Source organism: Oreochromis niloticus, linkage group LG22 (assembly GCF_001858045.2).
Source record: "Oreochromis niloticus isolate F11D_XX linkage group LG22, O_niloticus_UMD_NMBU, whole genome shotgun sequence".
Classification (NCBI taxonomy): domain Eukaryota; kingdom Metazoa; phylum Chordata; class Actinopteri; order Cichliformes; family Cichlidae; genus Oreochromis; species Oreochromis niloticus.
Genome location: NC_031985.2, coordinates 34,217,691 through 34,230,677, shown reverse-complemented (window position 1 = coordinate 34,230,677; position 12,987 = coordinate 34,217,691). Strand labels below are relative to the sequence as shown.

At 40.1% G+C, this 12,987-nt stretch overlaps 1 protein-coding gene, 1 long non-coding RNA gene and 3 other non-coding genes across 7 annotated transcripts; 1 reads left to right on the top strand and 4 right to left on the bottom strand.

Annotated features, from left to right (window-relative positions):
• The first annotated feature begins 389 nt into the window (after window positions 1-389).
• Window positions 390-10,103, top strand: ctps1a (CTP synthase 1a). Of its 2 annotated transcripts, none has more exons than XM_005450694.4 (18): window positions 390-581; window positions 2,725-2,907; window positions 2,986-3,156; window positions 3,248-3,348; window positions 5,227-5,343; window positions 5,502-5,585; window positions 6,567-6,647; window positions 6,731-6,882; window positions 6,982-7,114; window positions 7,461-7,549; window positions 7,653-7,747; window positions 7,860-7,922; window positions 8,948-8,991; window positions 9,077-9,173; window positions 9,253-9,308; window positions 9,536-9,632; window positions 9,733-9,877; window positions 9,956-10,103. In XM_005450694.4, the coding sequence occupies exons 2-18, from the start codon at window positions 2,739-2,741 to the stop codon at window positions 10,038-10,040; spliced, it is 1,779 nt and encodes a 592-aa protein (XP_005450751.1). In that variant the 5' UTR covers window positions 390-581; window positions 2,725-2,738; the 3' UTR covers window positions 10,041-10,103. The 2 variants fall into 2 exon arrangements, with proteins under 2 accessions (XP_005450751.1, XP_005450752.1); XM_005450695.4 differs by lacking the exon at window positions 390-581 and adding an exon at window positions 2,488-2,639.
• A 638-nt stretch (window positions 10,104-10,741) lies between these two features.
• LOC102078821 (uncharacterized) lies at window positions 10,742-12,921 on the bottom strand. 2 transcript variants are annotated; one of them, XR_266012.4, is made up of 6 exons: window positions 12,777-12,912; window positions 11,998-12,048; window positions 11,692-11,750; window positions 11,473-11,519; window positions 11,140-11,210; window positions 10,742-10,970 (listed from the first exon to the last, which is right to left on the bottom strand). It is a non-coding gene; the product is annotated as an uncharacterized LOC102078821 (long non-coding RNA). The 2 variants fall into 2 exon arrangements; XR_003215880.1 differs by lacking the exons at window positions 10,742-10,970; window positions 11,140-11,210 and having other exon boundaries at window positions 11,472-11,519; window positions 12,777-12,921.
• On the bottom strand, window positions 11,033-11,102 carry LOC112843664 (small nucleolar RNA SNORD99). The gene has a single exon (XR_003216132.1). It is a non-coding gene; the product is annotated as a small nucleolar RNA SNORD99 (small nucleolar RNA).
• Window positions 11,278-11,408, bottom strand: LOC112843656 (small nucleolar RNA SNORA44). The gene has a single exon (XR_003216124.1). It is a non-coding gene; the product is annotated as a small nucleolar RNA SNORA44 (small nucleolar RNA).
• Window positions 11,823-11,960, bottom strand: LOC112843649 (small nucleolar RNA SNORA16B/SNORA16A family). Its single transcript, XR_003216117.1, has one exon. It is a non-coding gene; the product is annotated as a small nucleolar RNA SNORA16B/SNORA16A family (small nucleolar RNA).
• Window positions 12,922-12,987: the final 66 nt, after the last annotated feature.

The following is a 12,987-nucleotide window of genomic DNA, read 5'->3' as shown; positions in this document are numbered from 1 at the left end:
AAGAACAAAAAGGTCTTTGTAAATCTGAGGAATTGGACTTAATAAACATAAATACATTTTTTTAAACGCACAAAAAAGTGGTTCTAGAGACAAAGTGATTAAAAATTATTCTGACTGGCCTCTCAGAAATAAAGTCTCCATTTTATTAATTAATTTGCATCAGGTAGGTTTTTTTTTGCTTATTTTTCTTTTTTATTTAAGTATCAGCATTTTTCTATGATAATACGTGTTTGTCTTTTGTCAGCTACTCAGATTCCTCTGTGCTAAACTGCATACAGGGATGCATACAGGCTTTTACTTGGTCAACCTCGTGGAAACCAAACATTCCCCCGAAGGCCGCAGTAGTTTCCGAGGCGTACCTGAAGGTAACATATCATTGTCGTAAGTGTGTTGAATGACGTAGAACAGCCCTCAGTCGTGCTTCATACACGTGTGGGGCTAGTTTGTGGATAGATGGGATTTTAGGGAATCACAGTACCAAAAAGAGTCAATATTTGGATCGAAATTTCGAAAGGTCCTGCTAACTGTTTGCGTCGTTGACGTTCCTTTTAAAGAGGAGTCTTTGGTTGCGGAACATTTCGGTGAGTTGAAATCTGATAGAGATACAGAGGTTGTTGTTGGCTAGGTAGAAAATTATGTCAAGGTAAACGAATACGTCTCGCTTCCGGTAAGAATAAAACAAAATAAAATTCTACTCGGAATATCTTCTTAATATTATTGTAGAAATGATTTGTTATATTACGGCTCACATACTCTCGCTCACATTTAGACTTGGATGGCAACGTTTAGAAATTTGAGTGTATAAACTGTTATGTGCGCGATTTTAAATACCCAACTTCGCTTTTATTTTGAAAGCCGTGTTGGGGATCGTAACAATTTGGCAGGCTTGATAGAAATGGAACATTAGCCACCCTTTGTAGTTAAAGAAACTAATGAAATTGGTACCTTGTTTAGCAAATCTTAAGCATCCCCTTTGTGTGTTGTAGATACTAATGACCGCCTTGGTCTGGTGTAGCTGAAAATAACTCCCGTAACGATGTTGACCATTAGCTAAAAGCTAGCTGTGCCGGCTGGTTTTGTTCACTTTGCAACTGTGGCGCGCGGTCTACTCGTGCTTCCCGAGAGCCATGCTTCATGTATAAAAAACCCCCCAAGTTTTTCAGGGTCGTAATACGACACAGTATGTTTTTAGACGTACTTTGAAACACATTTAGTTGTCGACCTTCGAGCCTATGTAACGTTACTTTTATTTTTATTTAAGTTCTATTTACCTGAAAACAACAAAATTAATGTGGGGGTCCATTGTTTTTGTACAAGGAGGAGGACATACGTGGTCTGGTCTGTTAACTTTACTGAGTCTTTCTTTGCTGAATACTTATCTGTTCATATTTAGCTTTCCTGTTAAACATCTGAACATCATATGTATATTGCAATGTAACCCAGCTCAATAGGCAGCATGATAATGTACTTAATCATCATAAGGAGGGGGGGCAAAACTTTCTAACGCGAGGTTCACCAAATTCCAAAGCTTTTAACTACTTCATTCTTTAGCAAGTTGGTCTTTTCTTCATTCCAGTATTATTTTAATACACGATCAAGTTGAGTCTGCTATGAAAATGAAGAAAATGTTTTAAAAAAAGTTCTTATTTTTAGTAATGTATCTTGTTTTGACCAGCCACATGTCCCACGTGGTTAAAGTTGACCTAAAAAGACAAAAGCTTTTTTTCCACTCAATTATTAGAACACAGACACACAACTGGTCTTTTACATCAAAAACATTAAAATGGTGCCATTAGACTATTCACTGTCATATATCCCACTGTATTAAGACTCAAGTTGAGGCCGTTAACTTGCAATATGGAAGTAACATCAGTTATTTCCATCCATTTTGCTCTGCATGTGGTATGTAATGTAACAAGTGCTCCAGCGACTCCCAGTGGAGTCATTTGTTTACAATGGGGTTACAATTATAATACACCAGCTACTAGCATCCCAGACTTTGCTGCCTGGTTGCACTCTGTGTGTGATTGATGATTTTGCTATACCAATAATTTTTCAATACAACATTGTTATATAGCATAAAAATTTGTACTGGTGTCATCGCCGACAATATGATACAACACAGCCCTAGGATGACGGTAGCAATTTGCTTCACTTTATTTGATGTGCTGAAGTTATTCTACAAAGAAGCCACACAGACATGCGCGCACACAAGTGAAGACACTCAGTGATTATTTTTTGTTGTTTTTGGTCATAGACTGAACAAAGTGGAGTTTGGCCTGGTCACATGATAACTGTTTGAGGGAAACAAGATTGTAGTCACTCATGCTCAAAAGTAATGGCTAACCACAACTAGAGGTTGAAGCCAATATATGCTAATACACTACATTGTTATAATCATATCTTATCTTTGTTTTTGTCCGGCAATTCTGGTATTTCATCTTATCGCATGATATTATAATAGCCTATCTAGGAACCTTTACTTTGATAAGGTCTTAAGAGGAAAAATGGTCAGTGAATGCATCAGTAAGACCAAAGTGCCTGGAGAAAATTGAACAGCAACAACAACTGAACAAAGATGTTATCACAAACAAAGAATTATTAATTCACATGTAATGTGGGCCAATAAGTTACTGCGGGTAAGCTTCTGAAAATGACTATTTTAAATGTCTAACTAGTTATTAGTGGTGTACTGTTGCTTTCTAATCACTCATTTACCTCCAGGTACCAGAGCAACAATGATGAAGTACATCCTAGTAACTGGAGGAGTCATCTCAGGTATCGGCAAGGGCATCATTGCAAGCAGTGTGGGCACGATCCTCAAGTCATGTGGCCTGCATGTGACTGCAATCAAGATTGACCCTTACATCAACATAGATGCGGGCACTTTTTCGCCCTACGAGCACGGTACGTCAGCGGAGATATTCAGTATAAATGAACATGTGCAGGCATGTCATCTAATTGTTTACCCCTCACTCTGTCCAGGTGAAGTATTTGTGCTGGATGATGGGGGTGAGGTTGATTTGGATCTGGGGAACTATGAACGCTTCCTCGACATCCGGCTGACAAGAGACAACAACCTAACCACGGGCAAGATCTACCAGTCAGTCATCAACAAGGAGAGGAGGGGAGACTACTTGGGCAAGACTGTGCAGGGTATGCAACGGTCGGGTCATTTAGAGAAGGATGGTAATGTCAAAGATGAGTCATTAACCGAACACGCATTTTATGCTTTGCTCTTTTCCAGTGGTGCCACACATCACAGATGCAATCCAGGAATGGGTTATGAAACAGGCACAAGTGCCAGTTGATGATGACGATATAGAACCTCAAGTGTGTGTGATTGAGGTAGGCTGGCTGCTTGAATGAAGTAAGATTACATGAAAAAAGCATTTTTTTTATGCTGATTTGATTTCTCAATCCTAAAAACTGGTTTCTTTTCAATAACATGTATTATTACATTTGCATAATTACACATTAGATTGGCGTGGTGGGTAATGCTAGCTAGCCAGGTAAGATAACCCATGAAATATGCACAATCTGATATCTCCATGTTACAACGGGGCGATCGTGGCTCAAGAGTTGGGAGTTCGCCTTGTAATCGGAAGGTTGCCGGTTCGAGCCCCGGCTTGGACAGTCTCAGTCGTTGTGTCCTTGGGCAAGACACTTCACCCGTTGCCTACTGGTGGTGGTCAGAGGGCCCGGTGGCGCCAGTGTTCGGCAGCCTCGCCTCTGTCAGTGCGCCCCAGGGTGGCTGTGGCTACTATGTAGCTTGCCATCACCAGTGTGTGAATGGGTGGATGTCTGGATGTGTAAAGCGCTTTGGGGTCCTTAGGGACTAGAAAGCGCTATATAAATACAGGCCATTTACCATTTACCATTTTACAAGAAGTTACCTGATATTGCTATTATAAAAATCACAATCAGACCAACATGAGTAACCTAAATTTGGCTAGCAGCAAATCTGACGTCTTAATATATTTGTTATATTGCATAAATTTGTTCTAGAAGAGTTTTATATAAACAAAGGCTTTTTTCCCCACCACATTCCAAAGGTATGACCTCACTGCAACATGATTGGTCAGTTGCAGTGTTGTTCCTGGACCAACATCATTGTCATAATGCAGGAACAACACCTAAATGAGGGTATCAGATACACCCTGAAATACACTGGCTGTATTTCTGCAACATCATGTCTCCAGCACAGTTGCGTTCTTTCCTCGGTCTGGCTTTAAAATGACTCCCAAGAATCTTTCAGAAGAAGCTCTGTCTTACTCTGCACGTGGTCTTTTATTTTAAAAATGACTGGATTTTCTGTACTGTTGTGCCTGACTTCCTGCCCTATTTACTTGCTCCGTGCAGCTTGAGGTGGCATCTGTTTAAAAAGACAAAACAAGAAAACCTATTTTAAATTATGCTGAGTGGTAAGCCTCTTCTGGGACGCCGCTGTAGATCTGGTGGAGTCACAACCGCTGTTTTGAGTGTGTGCGCAATCATTTCTGGACCACTTCTGAGTAGAAAACCACCACAACAACATCCAGTGTATTTTAGGGTTAACAGTTGGGAAGACCTCGTCTGCTACAGAACGTCCAAGAAGAGAAAATGGTAGCCGTGACGCATCAATCAGACTTTATGGTGCTTCATGTTTGTTTACATAACTGTTTGGCTACACAGAGGGATGGATTGTGGGAATAGGACTTGCTCGGATGGTTGGGGGTTTTTCCACAAAGTTTTTCAAATAGTTACGCAATCTCCCTCTGTATATCTCTGAGCTTCTGTGCTGGAATGTCATTAAAATAGCAGTAAAAACCGACATGATAATACATCCGTGTCTTCAGCCCAGCTACGACAGCTCCAGCCAAATGTGCCAGGTGGTGGAGGTGCATGACATGTGCGTCAGGGGGCACTCTGTGAACATAAAAAAACACCCTTACTATTCAGTATTGAAAGCCAATTATAGTCAACACCATCGGTCTGCAGGAGGGAAAACTCATAGTTGAACCTGTGGTAGGATAATCTGCTCTGTTATAGTGACTCACTTGGTACATTTTCAGCAGTGTGGTATGCCATAAAGTGTAATATCAATAGGCTGTTAAGGGCTGGAAAACTGTCATAGATTACCAAAGATTCCCTGTATTTTGATCAAATGTCATTAGGATCTACCTTTAATATTGTGTAAAACCCCCCCTGCCTTGATGGTCACTGCCAGTGTTTGTGTGTTTGTAGCTGGGAGGGACTGTCGGAGACATAGAGAGCATGCCATTCATCGAGGCCTTCAGGCAGTTCCAGTTTAAAGTGAAGAGGGAGAATTTCTGTAACATTCATGTCAGTTTGATACCACAGGTAAGACAGCCATAATTAAAAAGTTGTGCCCAGATTTTTGTTCTGCTTTAATGAGGTGTTGCTTAGATACCTCTAGGAAATGAAACTAGCTTCTAGAAGGTGATTGTTGTAGACTGTCTCATTATGTACCGGTTTGTTGTTTGCATGGTTGTGTCCAGCCCAGCGCAACAGGAGAGCAAAAGACCAAACCAACACAGAACAGTGTGAGAGAGCTGAGAGGCCTGGGCTTGTCTCCTGATCTGGTGAGTGAGTTGCTATTACATAAACATGTTTGATGCCTCATTTGCATTTAAATTACATTTCTGAATTAAAATGTATTTTTGAGTGGCACATTTTACATGTTGAAACCCAGATGTTTTATGTGCAAAACATTCTTTGATTCTTAATCCATAATTTCACTGTAGGCAACCAGGGATTGCAGTGCCATGAAAGTACTTGCCCTCTTTCCTGATTAAATATTTGTTTTGTTTTGTTTTTTGCATATTTGACACACTTAAACGTTTAAGATCATGGATATATCCTATAACCCCATTAATCATTTTCTGTATGCATATATGTTGTCACACGAGGTGCCTGAACTGTAAATGCTGCTCCATTCTGCTTCTTCAAATGAAAAACGGATTAACCATTTGTTACCGCTGTATGGAAAAATTGTGCAAACTCTTTGTACAGTCACCATCAACCAACCACGGACCCTTAACTGTGATTAGTAATTAGTGTGCTAACATTCTGATAATATTGCAAGCAGTTTTGTATTCATACATGATGTAATTGTACTAAAGCATGACCCCTTTAAATTTTAAAGCAAGACTTTATTAGATCACTGGTATAGTGGGGTGATGCGTTCATGCTGATGCTCTGCATTGTTGATATGATGGTTTTAACCTTCTGGGAAGCTTTTCTAAAACTGAATGGACATGATCCTGCTGAAAAATTAAATCAAGGAAAAATTAAAGCCTCCTCGTCACAGTACAAAAAAAAGAGAAATTTAGTCAGAATGGAGTTGGAGGCCTTTGCCAGTTTGCACATAATCAGGACTGTAAGATGAAGAAAGGTGCTCACACAGATTTCTATAAAGTTAAAAAGACAAGTCATGCAAGAGGACACACATTTTCTTACTTGAACCCAGCCTCATGTGTGCGACATGTGGCAAAGTTCAACTTTGGACAAACTTGGAATCTGATCTTTAAAGGTTTTTCTGTTTGTTTGTTTTTCACTGGCAGATCATGTGCCGCTGTACAACTGCTCTGGAGAACTCTGTCAAGGAAAAGATCTCAATGTTCTGCCACGTGGAGCCTCAGCAGGTAGGTGAAGCACCTGACAGGCTTGATGAAGCCATAACGCTCTCTCCGTACACATCTAAAATGGATGACCTGTCTTCTTCCAGGTCATCTGTGTGCACGATGTGTCATCTATCTACAGAGTGCCATTACTGCTGGAAGATCAGGGTGTGGTGAGCTACTTGAGCAGGAGATTGAATATGCCAATAGAGACCAGACCAAGGAAGATGCTGACTAAATGGAAGGAGATGTCTGACAGGTGAGTGAGCACCTTTGTGGGTTGAACCTTTCCCATGAGAAGTCATTGTCCTCCAGAGAAGACAGAGTAATAAATGGATGCCCATATTTTTCCTCACAGGTCGGACAGACTGCTAGAACACTGCTCTATCGCACTGGTGGGGAAGTACACAAAGTTCTCAGACTCCTATGCTTCTGTTATAAAGGCTCTCGAACACTCTGCACTTGCCATCAGCCACAAGTTGGAGGTTAAGGTATGTACACAGAGTCATAGTCTTAGCTCAAATGATCTAGACATGGTTCAAAGTGAAGCCAGCTCCTCCTAGATTTGGTGCTTCCTTATTGTATTACATGGATTAAATATGACAGTCTTTACAGTACCCTGAAGTTTAAAGGTATTACTGCTCTAGGGTAGGGGAAAGTGTTGATAGTTATATTTTTAGTTATGATTAGTGGTTAAATAGTTGATTTTAGTTTGGGGGTTTTTTTGTTTTTTGTTTTTGTCTGTTTGTTTGTTTTGGGAGGGGGACTTTTGTTTTAAACAACTTGACTTGTGCCTCTAGACCAACCATGTAAACTGTGTACATCTCTTCATCTCAGTATATAGACTCTGCTAATTTGGAGCCAAGCACTCTGCAGGAGGACCCAGTGAAATACCATGAGGCATGGCAAAAACTCTGCAGCTCTGAGTGAGTGCCCTGTAGGAGCACAGTGTCTTGTCTCACTAGATAATCCAGCCTGAATATTAAAATGGAACTTTTATCAACATGACAATGTTTCCACTGTCCTCAGTGGCATCCTGGTTCCTGGAGGTTTTGGTGTGAGGGGAACTGAAGGAAAGATTCATGCCATCAACTGGGCCAGGAAACAGAAAAAACCCTTCCTCGGTACAAGAGTTTCTGTGGATCACATTACATGTTTTATTATCTTACTCCATATTTAATGTCAGTAAGTAGCAGCATCAGAAACACTACTTGACTGGTGTTCGTATTTCTGCAGGTGTGTGTCTTGGAATGCAGCTGGCTGTATGTGAGTTTGCCAGGAACGTGCTCGGCTGGACAGGTAATGTTTTTGATATTATTTTTACAGTAAAGAAGAAACAAAGCAGGAAGACATTGCATTGTACTAAATGTTATTCACATTACTTTAAAATTTTGATGTTGAGTGATGTAGATAATTAATAAATGATTGAAATTTCATAGATGAAAAGTGTATATTGTTCCATGTATACAATAATTTGGGATGGATAGGTAATGAACATAGGATCTATATCTATGTCAAGTTTAATCATTGAGAATGTTTGTGGGTACATAAAGGTAGATCCAAAGAGGACCATCATAATCTGATTGTGTGTCCTTGTGTGTAGAGGAATAAAAAAAAAGAACCACATTGCCTACTTCGTATTTCAGTCAAAAGTCCATATTTTCCCACAATATCCTCGATCTCAATTGTTAAGGTTCGACTGGAGAGGAGCAAATTTTTTTCTTATGGCATACTATTTTTGTGGGAAATTGCAGCGTCAGTTGTGACTGAAAATGTATTTGGGGGGGGACAAGTACTTGTTTCTTTAGCAACTTAACTAGCAAAGGTTCAGATGTCTGTTCCTGCTGTGCATCAGTCAAGTTCTTGTACTTTTCTGCGTGTTTAGTTTTGTAAAGGCGGTTCCTATAATACTTAAACGTAGCCTTCTGATCTTCAAAAACTTAGAAATTTTTAAAAGTTTTTTTTTTTTTTTTTTAACTTCAATAAATTAATACTGGCTTTATTTTTCTTTTTTGGGTCAGCCGATGTCTTTCAGAGCTAGCAAACTCAGGCCAAAAACACTGGTTCCAGCCAGTGTCTGCCCTCTTGTCAACTTGGCAGCTGCCGTAATGCTAACATTGAACCCTGAAACTACAGAAGATAGTCCGTCAAAATAACGTGTTTGTTACAGCACAGTTATTTGAGAGAGGTGTGGGAATGGGAGCTTTCTTCAAAGAATAGTCAGTTTTCAGCTTGAAATGCTTCTCCTACTTACAAAAGGTGGGCACTGGTGGCTGACTGTTGATTGAAATAACTAATGGCATGTTGTTCTGTTTCATTCTTAGATGCCAACTCAACTGAATTCGATCCAGAAACGAAGCATCCTGTGGTAAGTTTTATGCATTGCACAAACAACCTGACTCCTGCATGCACTGTAACTGTATATTAAAATCCTTTCATTTTAATCTTTGCAGGTGATTGATATGCCAGAACACAACCCCGGACAGATGGGTGGCACCATGCGGCTTGGGAAGAGACGGACCATTTTCAAAACCACCAACAGCACACTGCGTAAGAAAAGCTTTTAGTTTAACCTAGACCAGCCGGTGAAGCACTGTTGCTCTGTGCTTATAGCTCTTCTGTGTTCCAGGAAAGCTCTATGGAGATGCAGAATATGTGGATGAAAGGCACAGACATCGATTTGAGGTAATGCTGAACTCATAGTTCATCATCATTAAAAAAAGAAAAAAGCTGCAGACAGCTTTTTTTAAGTTATTTTTGTCTTTATTAAAAAGTGCAGTGAAGAAACAGGAAAGCAGGAGAGAGAGTGAGTGGGGGACAGACGTATAAGCATCCGGGGTCGAACCCAAGGAGCTGCAAATGGTCAACTGCTCAACTTGTGATCCAAATGTATACCTTGTTTTTGTGAACAGGTCAACCCTGAGCTTAAGAGCCACTTTGATGAGAAGGGTTTCCGCTTCGTAGGTCAGGATGTGGAAGGAGAGAGGATGGAGGTCATTGAGCTTGACGGTACAGAAAAGCAAACAGAATTATTTTCAGTTTTAATATATCAACCTTTTCTGTCAAACCTTCAACAGACTCTGTTTAAAATTGTTTTCTCCACTTCCAGATCACCCATATTTTGTTGGTGTGCAGTATCATCCCGAGTTCACTTCACGCCCCATCAAGCCGTCACCCCCCTACCTTGGTTTGTTGCTCGCTGCTGCTGGGAAGCTGCAGAGTTACTTACAGAAAGGCTGTCGTCTATCTCCACGGTAAATAGATTGCATGTCTCAGTTTACTCATGTTCTAAAGGTATGCATACTAATTGAGACTGCTTCTGTGCCACACAGGGACACATACAGCGATCGGAGCGGCAGCAGCACACCAGACTCTGAGATATCAGAACTGAAACTTCCTTCACTCTCCAATGAATGACCCATCTGTGGAAGATATTTTAACACATTTCTTAATTAAGTGTCCTACCATCAGTTGTCTCAAGTGTTGGAAAAAACTGTACTGTTCACACAGATAGGGCTGGGATTTCCTACAGTACAGAAGTGACTACAGGCAGCTGCAGATTAAGTTATGGGACTTTCAGCTCTAGAGTAAACTATGCTCATGAAACTTAAACACCAGTTTTTAAATAAAATTTAAACTGTTAATATTCCTTTTTTCCTCTTCCTATAAATGTTACAGAACACACTGAAAACTAAATTGGAGTGTTAACTTCAGTTGTCACTCATTTCTACAACAGCACTTTAGAAACAGGTTAAGCATGGGAGTTATGGGTTTCCAGATTACCCATCTTGTAAGTTTAATTCATCATATTTGAAGTTTAACTTAACCTCTTGATATATATTGCAACAAGTAGGCAATACAATTGTGACTAGATATTCAAGTCTTGAGCTCTAGGTCATCTACTGCAGGCATACAACATGGTGTGTGATTAGTTTTCCACTCCCCTACCTTCCTCTGACTTCCACAGGGTTCATTTCACCCATGTCATACTGTTGTAAAGAAACTGTTACTTTTGTTTCTGATGCCAATCTACCACTACAGTACTGTTGTGGCCTTAATGTAAATAAATGTGCTACAAACTTCAATGTCTCCATTCTTTAGATCATGTTACAGACAAGTTTCCAGAGGTAGTCAAGTCAGTTTTATTACAATCTGCAATTGTCACACATACAAGGTTAATTTTCTTAGGTTCAGCCTTCTTAAAAGAGCCAGGTCAACAGGTGTATGCATTTCACAGCTGCAAGAAAGCTCCGTTCCAAGTTTCTCTTCAGTAGTGTCTGTACCTGGCCGGAAAGTCAGCAGCAATTCTCATGGAATTGTCACGTCACTCCCAACGTAGCACCATACCTGAAAAATAAACACCTCAGTTTAACCAAATTCAGAAGCTTTTTGTAAACATATTCGTTATGCACTGATCTCAGTCCCATATCCGCAAGCTTCATCCAGAAGTCAACAATGTATTAAGGTCATCATAGATCTTTAATAGCCATTGTGACCAATTTCAGCATCAATATACCTGTAAATTACAGATGTGAATGCACTTCGTTACACCTCTGCAACACCAGGAGGTCACAAGCGGATAGATGCCTAAAATAAATAAGGAAGAAGTGAGATCACAAGTTGCATGTTAGCTTTGTCTATTTTTCAAGCAGATGTCTGTAGGACAGCTGAGTGGCTGCTGATGGCACAGAGTGGCCACAGCAGTCAAAGACCACCCTGTTTTCTTGCATGCACTTGGAGAGCCAGGAGCTACAAACAAGCACCGACCCTTAGGATAGCATGCCGGAACAGGGACACAAGTGGTCTTTTTGAAAAAAAGAAAAAAAAAAAAATTAAGTCAATTCCTTACCTGAATGAGCAGCAGTTTTCATTCACAAATGACAGGTCTCCATTCACCTAACAAGAAAATTTGGTTAGCCGTTTTGCCCCAACAAACATTGATTAAAGTCAGTCAATACTATCAATTTGTAATAAATGTGGCTCAGGTAGAATAAGTCTCAATCAAGACTAGATCAGTGAGGGCAAGTTTGTCATCACAGCCAGGATTGTCTGAAATATTTTGAGTTACCTGCATGTTTTCTTCTCATTTGATGGTTTTGGCCTTGCACCTTTGGTGTCACCCAGTACCTGTTGGAAGACAAGGCAAATCACTTACATTTCTTTGAAAGTGTGCATTTAATCCTGGGATAAGTCACTGATCAATGTCCTTCCCCTAAATGTTGCTGTAACAGTTATTTTCAAAACTGAACAGCGACCGTCGGTGAAAGTCTTCATGTTGGCTTCCTTTTGACCGTTCACTGCTACATGGGAGCATGAACGGCTTCGATAGGAGCCTTTTCATGATGGGACAACTAATTTTAGTTTAAAGACTCACCTGCATTCTGCATGGTGGGAAGCAAGGTTGAACTGCCATTTCAAATAGACCCTAGAGTCAAAATAAAGAAGATTAAAGATTAGTTATGTTGAAAAAATGTTGCCTGTGCCACCATCTTTAATAACAAACTGCATCTAGTCTAATTTTGATTCTAAAGGTAGTTGTTACAATGACATCAATGCTATTAACGTCAGAGGCCTTAATGTTTATTAAAATGAGCTAGCATTCACATGTTGAGCCAAGCTACAATTATTAAACAAATCCCTAAAACAATATACTGCATAATGACATATATAATACATATTTAAGTATGTAACAACTGCATGTGTTTAAAGAAATGGCTTTGATTTTACCACCTAATCTGATTTCCATGCCACTCTAAGAAAATTTCTCCAGATCCGCCCCTGGCCACGTGGTACAAACCCATTAGCATCCAAGCTAAGCTATCACCAAGCTAAGCTATAGCTAACCCTTAGCATGGTCACTAAAGCCTAGGTATATCTACTGTCGAGTTGCCAGGTCTATGACAAGTCAGCAAGAAGTGTTGATTATAAAAACAGCACTATACTACATATCCCAAAGTGTTAACTAGTCAAGCATTATGGCTGTAGACACAAGCTAACGTAAAGTCGTTCACTCACTTACGCTAAAAGCGGTACATTAATGTTATAACTAAATGAGTTCAGTGTCGAGATGGGCTGATTTAAAAGTTACGCACAATTAATGTAAATACCTGGAGACATGACCTTACTAATCGACAACACCAGCATAAAACTTACCATAGATCTTTCTTGGGGACTTGCGCTCGCACGGAAGACTACACGAGGAAGAGAGCAAGTAGCAGGGCCCGCTGTTCTTATATACTCACGCTGATGTCCAGCGGCTGTGCGCTGATTGGCGCGCATTACTCACGCGGACTGGTTGAATAGTGGGATATGTAGTATCACACTCCTTTTTTTTTCTTTCTTTCTTTCTTTCTTTTTTTGTAAG

What these genes read in the sequence shown, in the direction of transcription:
- ctps1a (XM_005450694.4), top strand. Translation starts at nt 2,739, where the DNA reads ATGATGAAGTACATCCTAGTAACTGGAGGAGTCATCTCAGGTATCGGC. An exon ending in CTCAAGTGTGTGTGATTGAG is followed by an intron (nt 3,349 to 5,226) that starts GTAGGCTGGCTG and finishes GTGTGTTTGTAG; the next exon opens with CTGGGAGGGACTGTCGGAGA. An exon ending in GGAGGTCATTGAGCTTGACG is followed by an intron (nt 9,633 to 9,732) that starts GTACAGAAAAGC and finishes CTCCACTTCCAG; the next exon opens with ATCACCCATATTTTGTTGGT.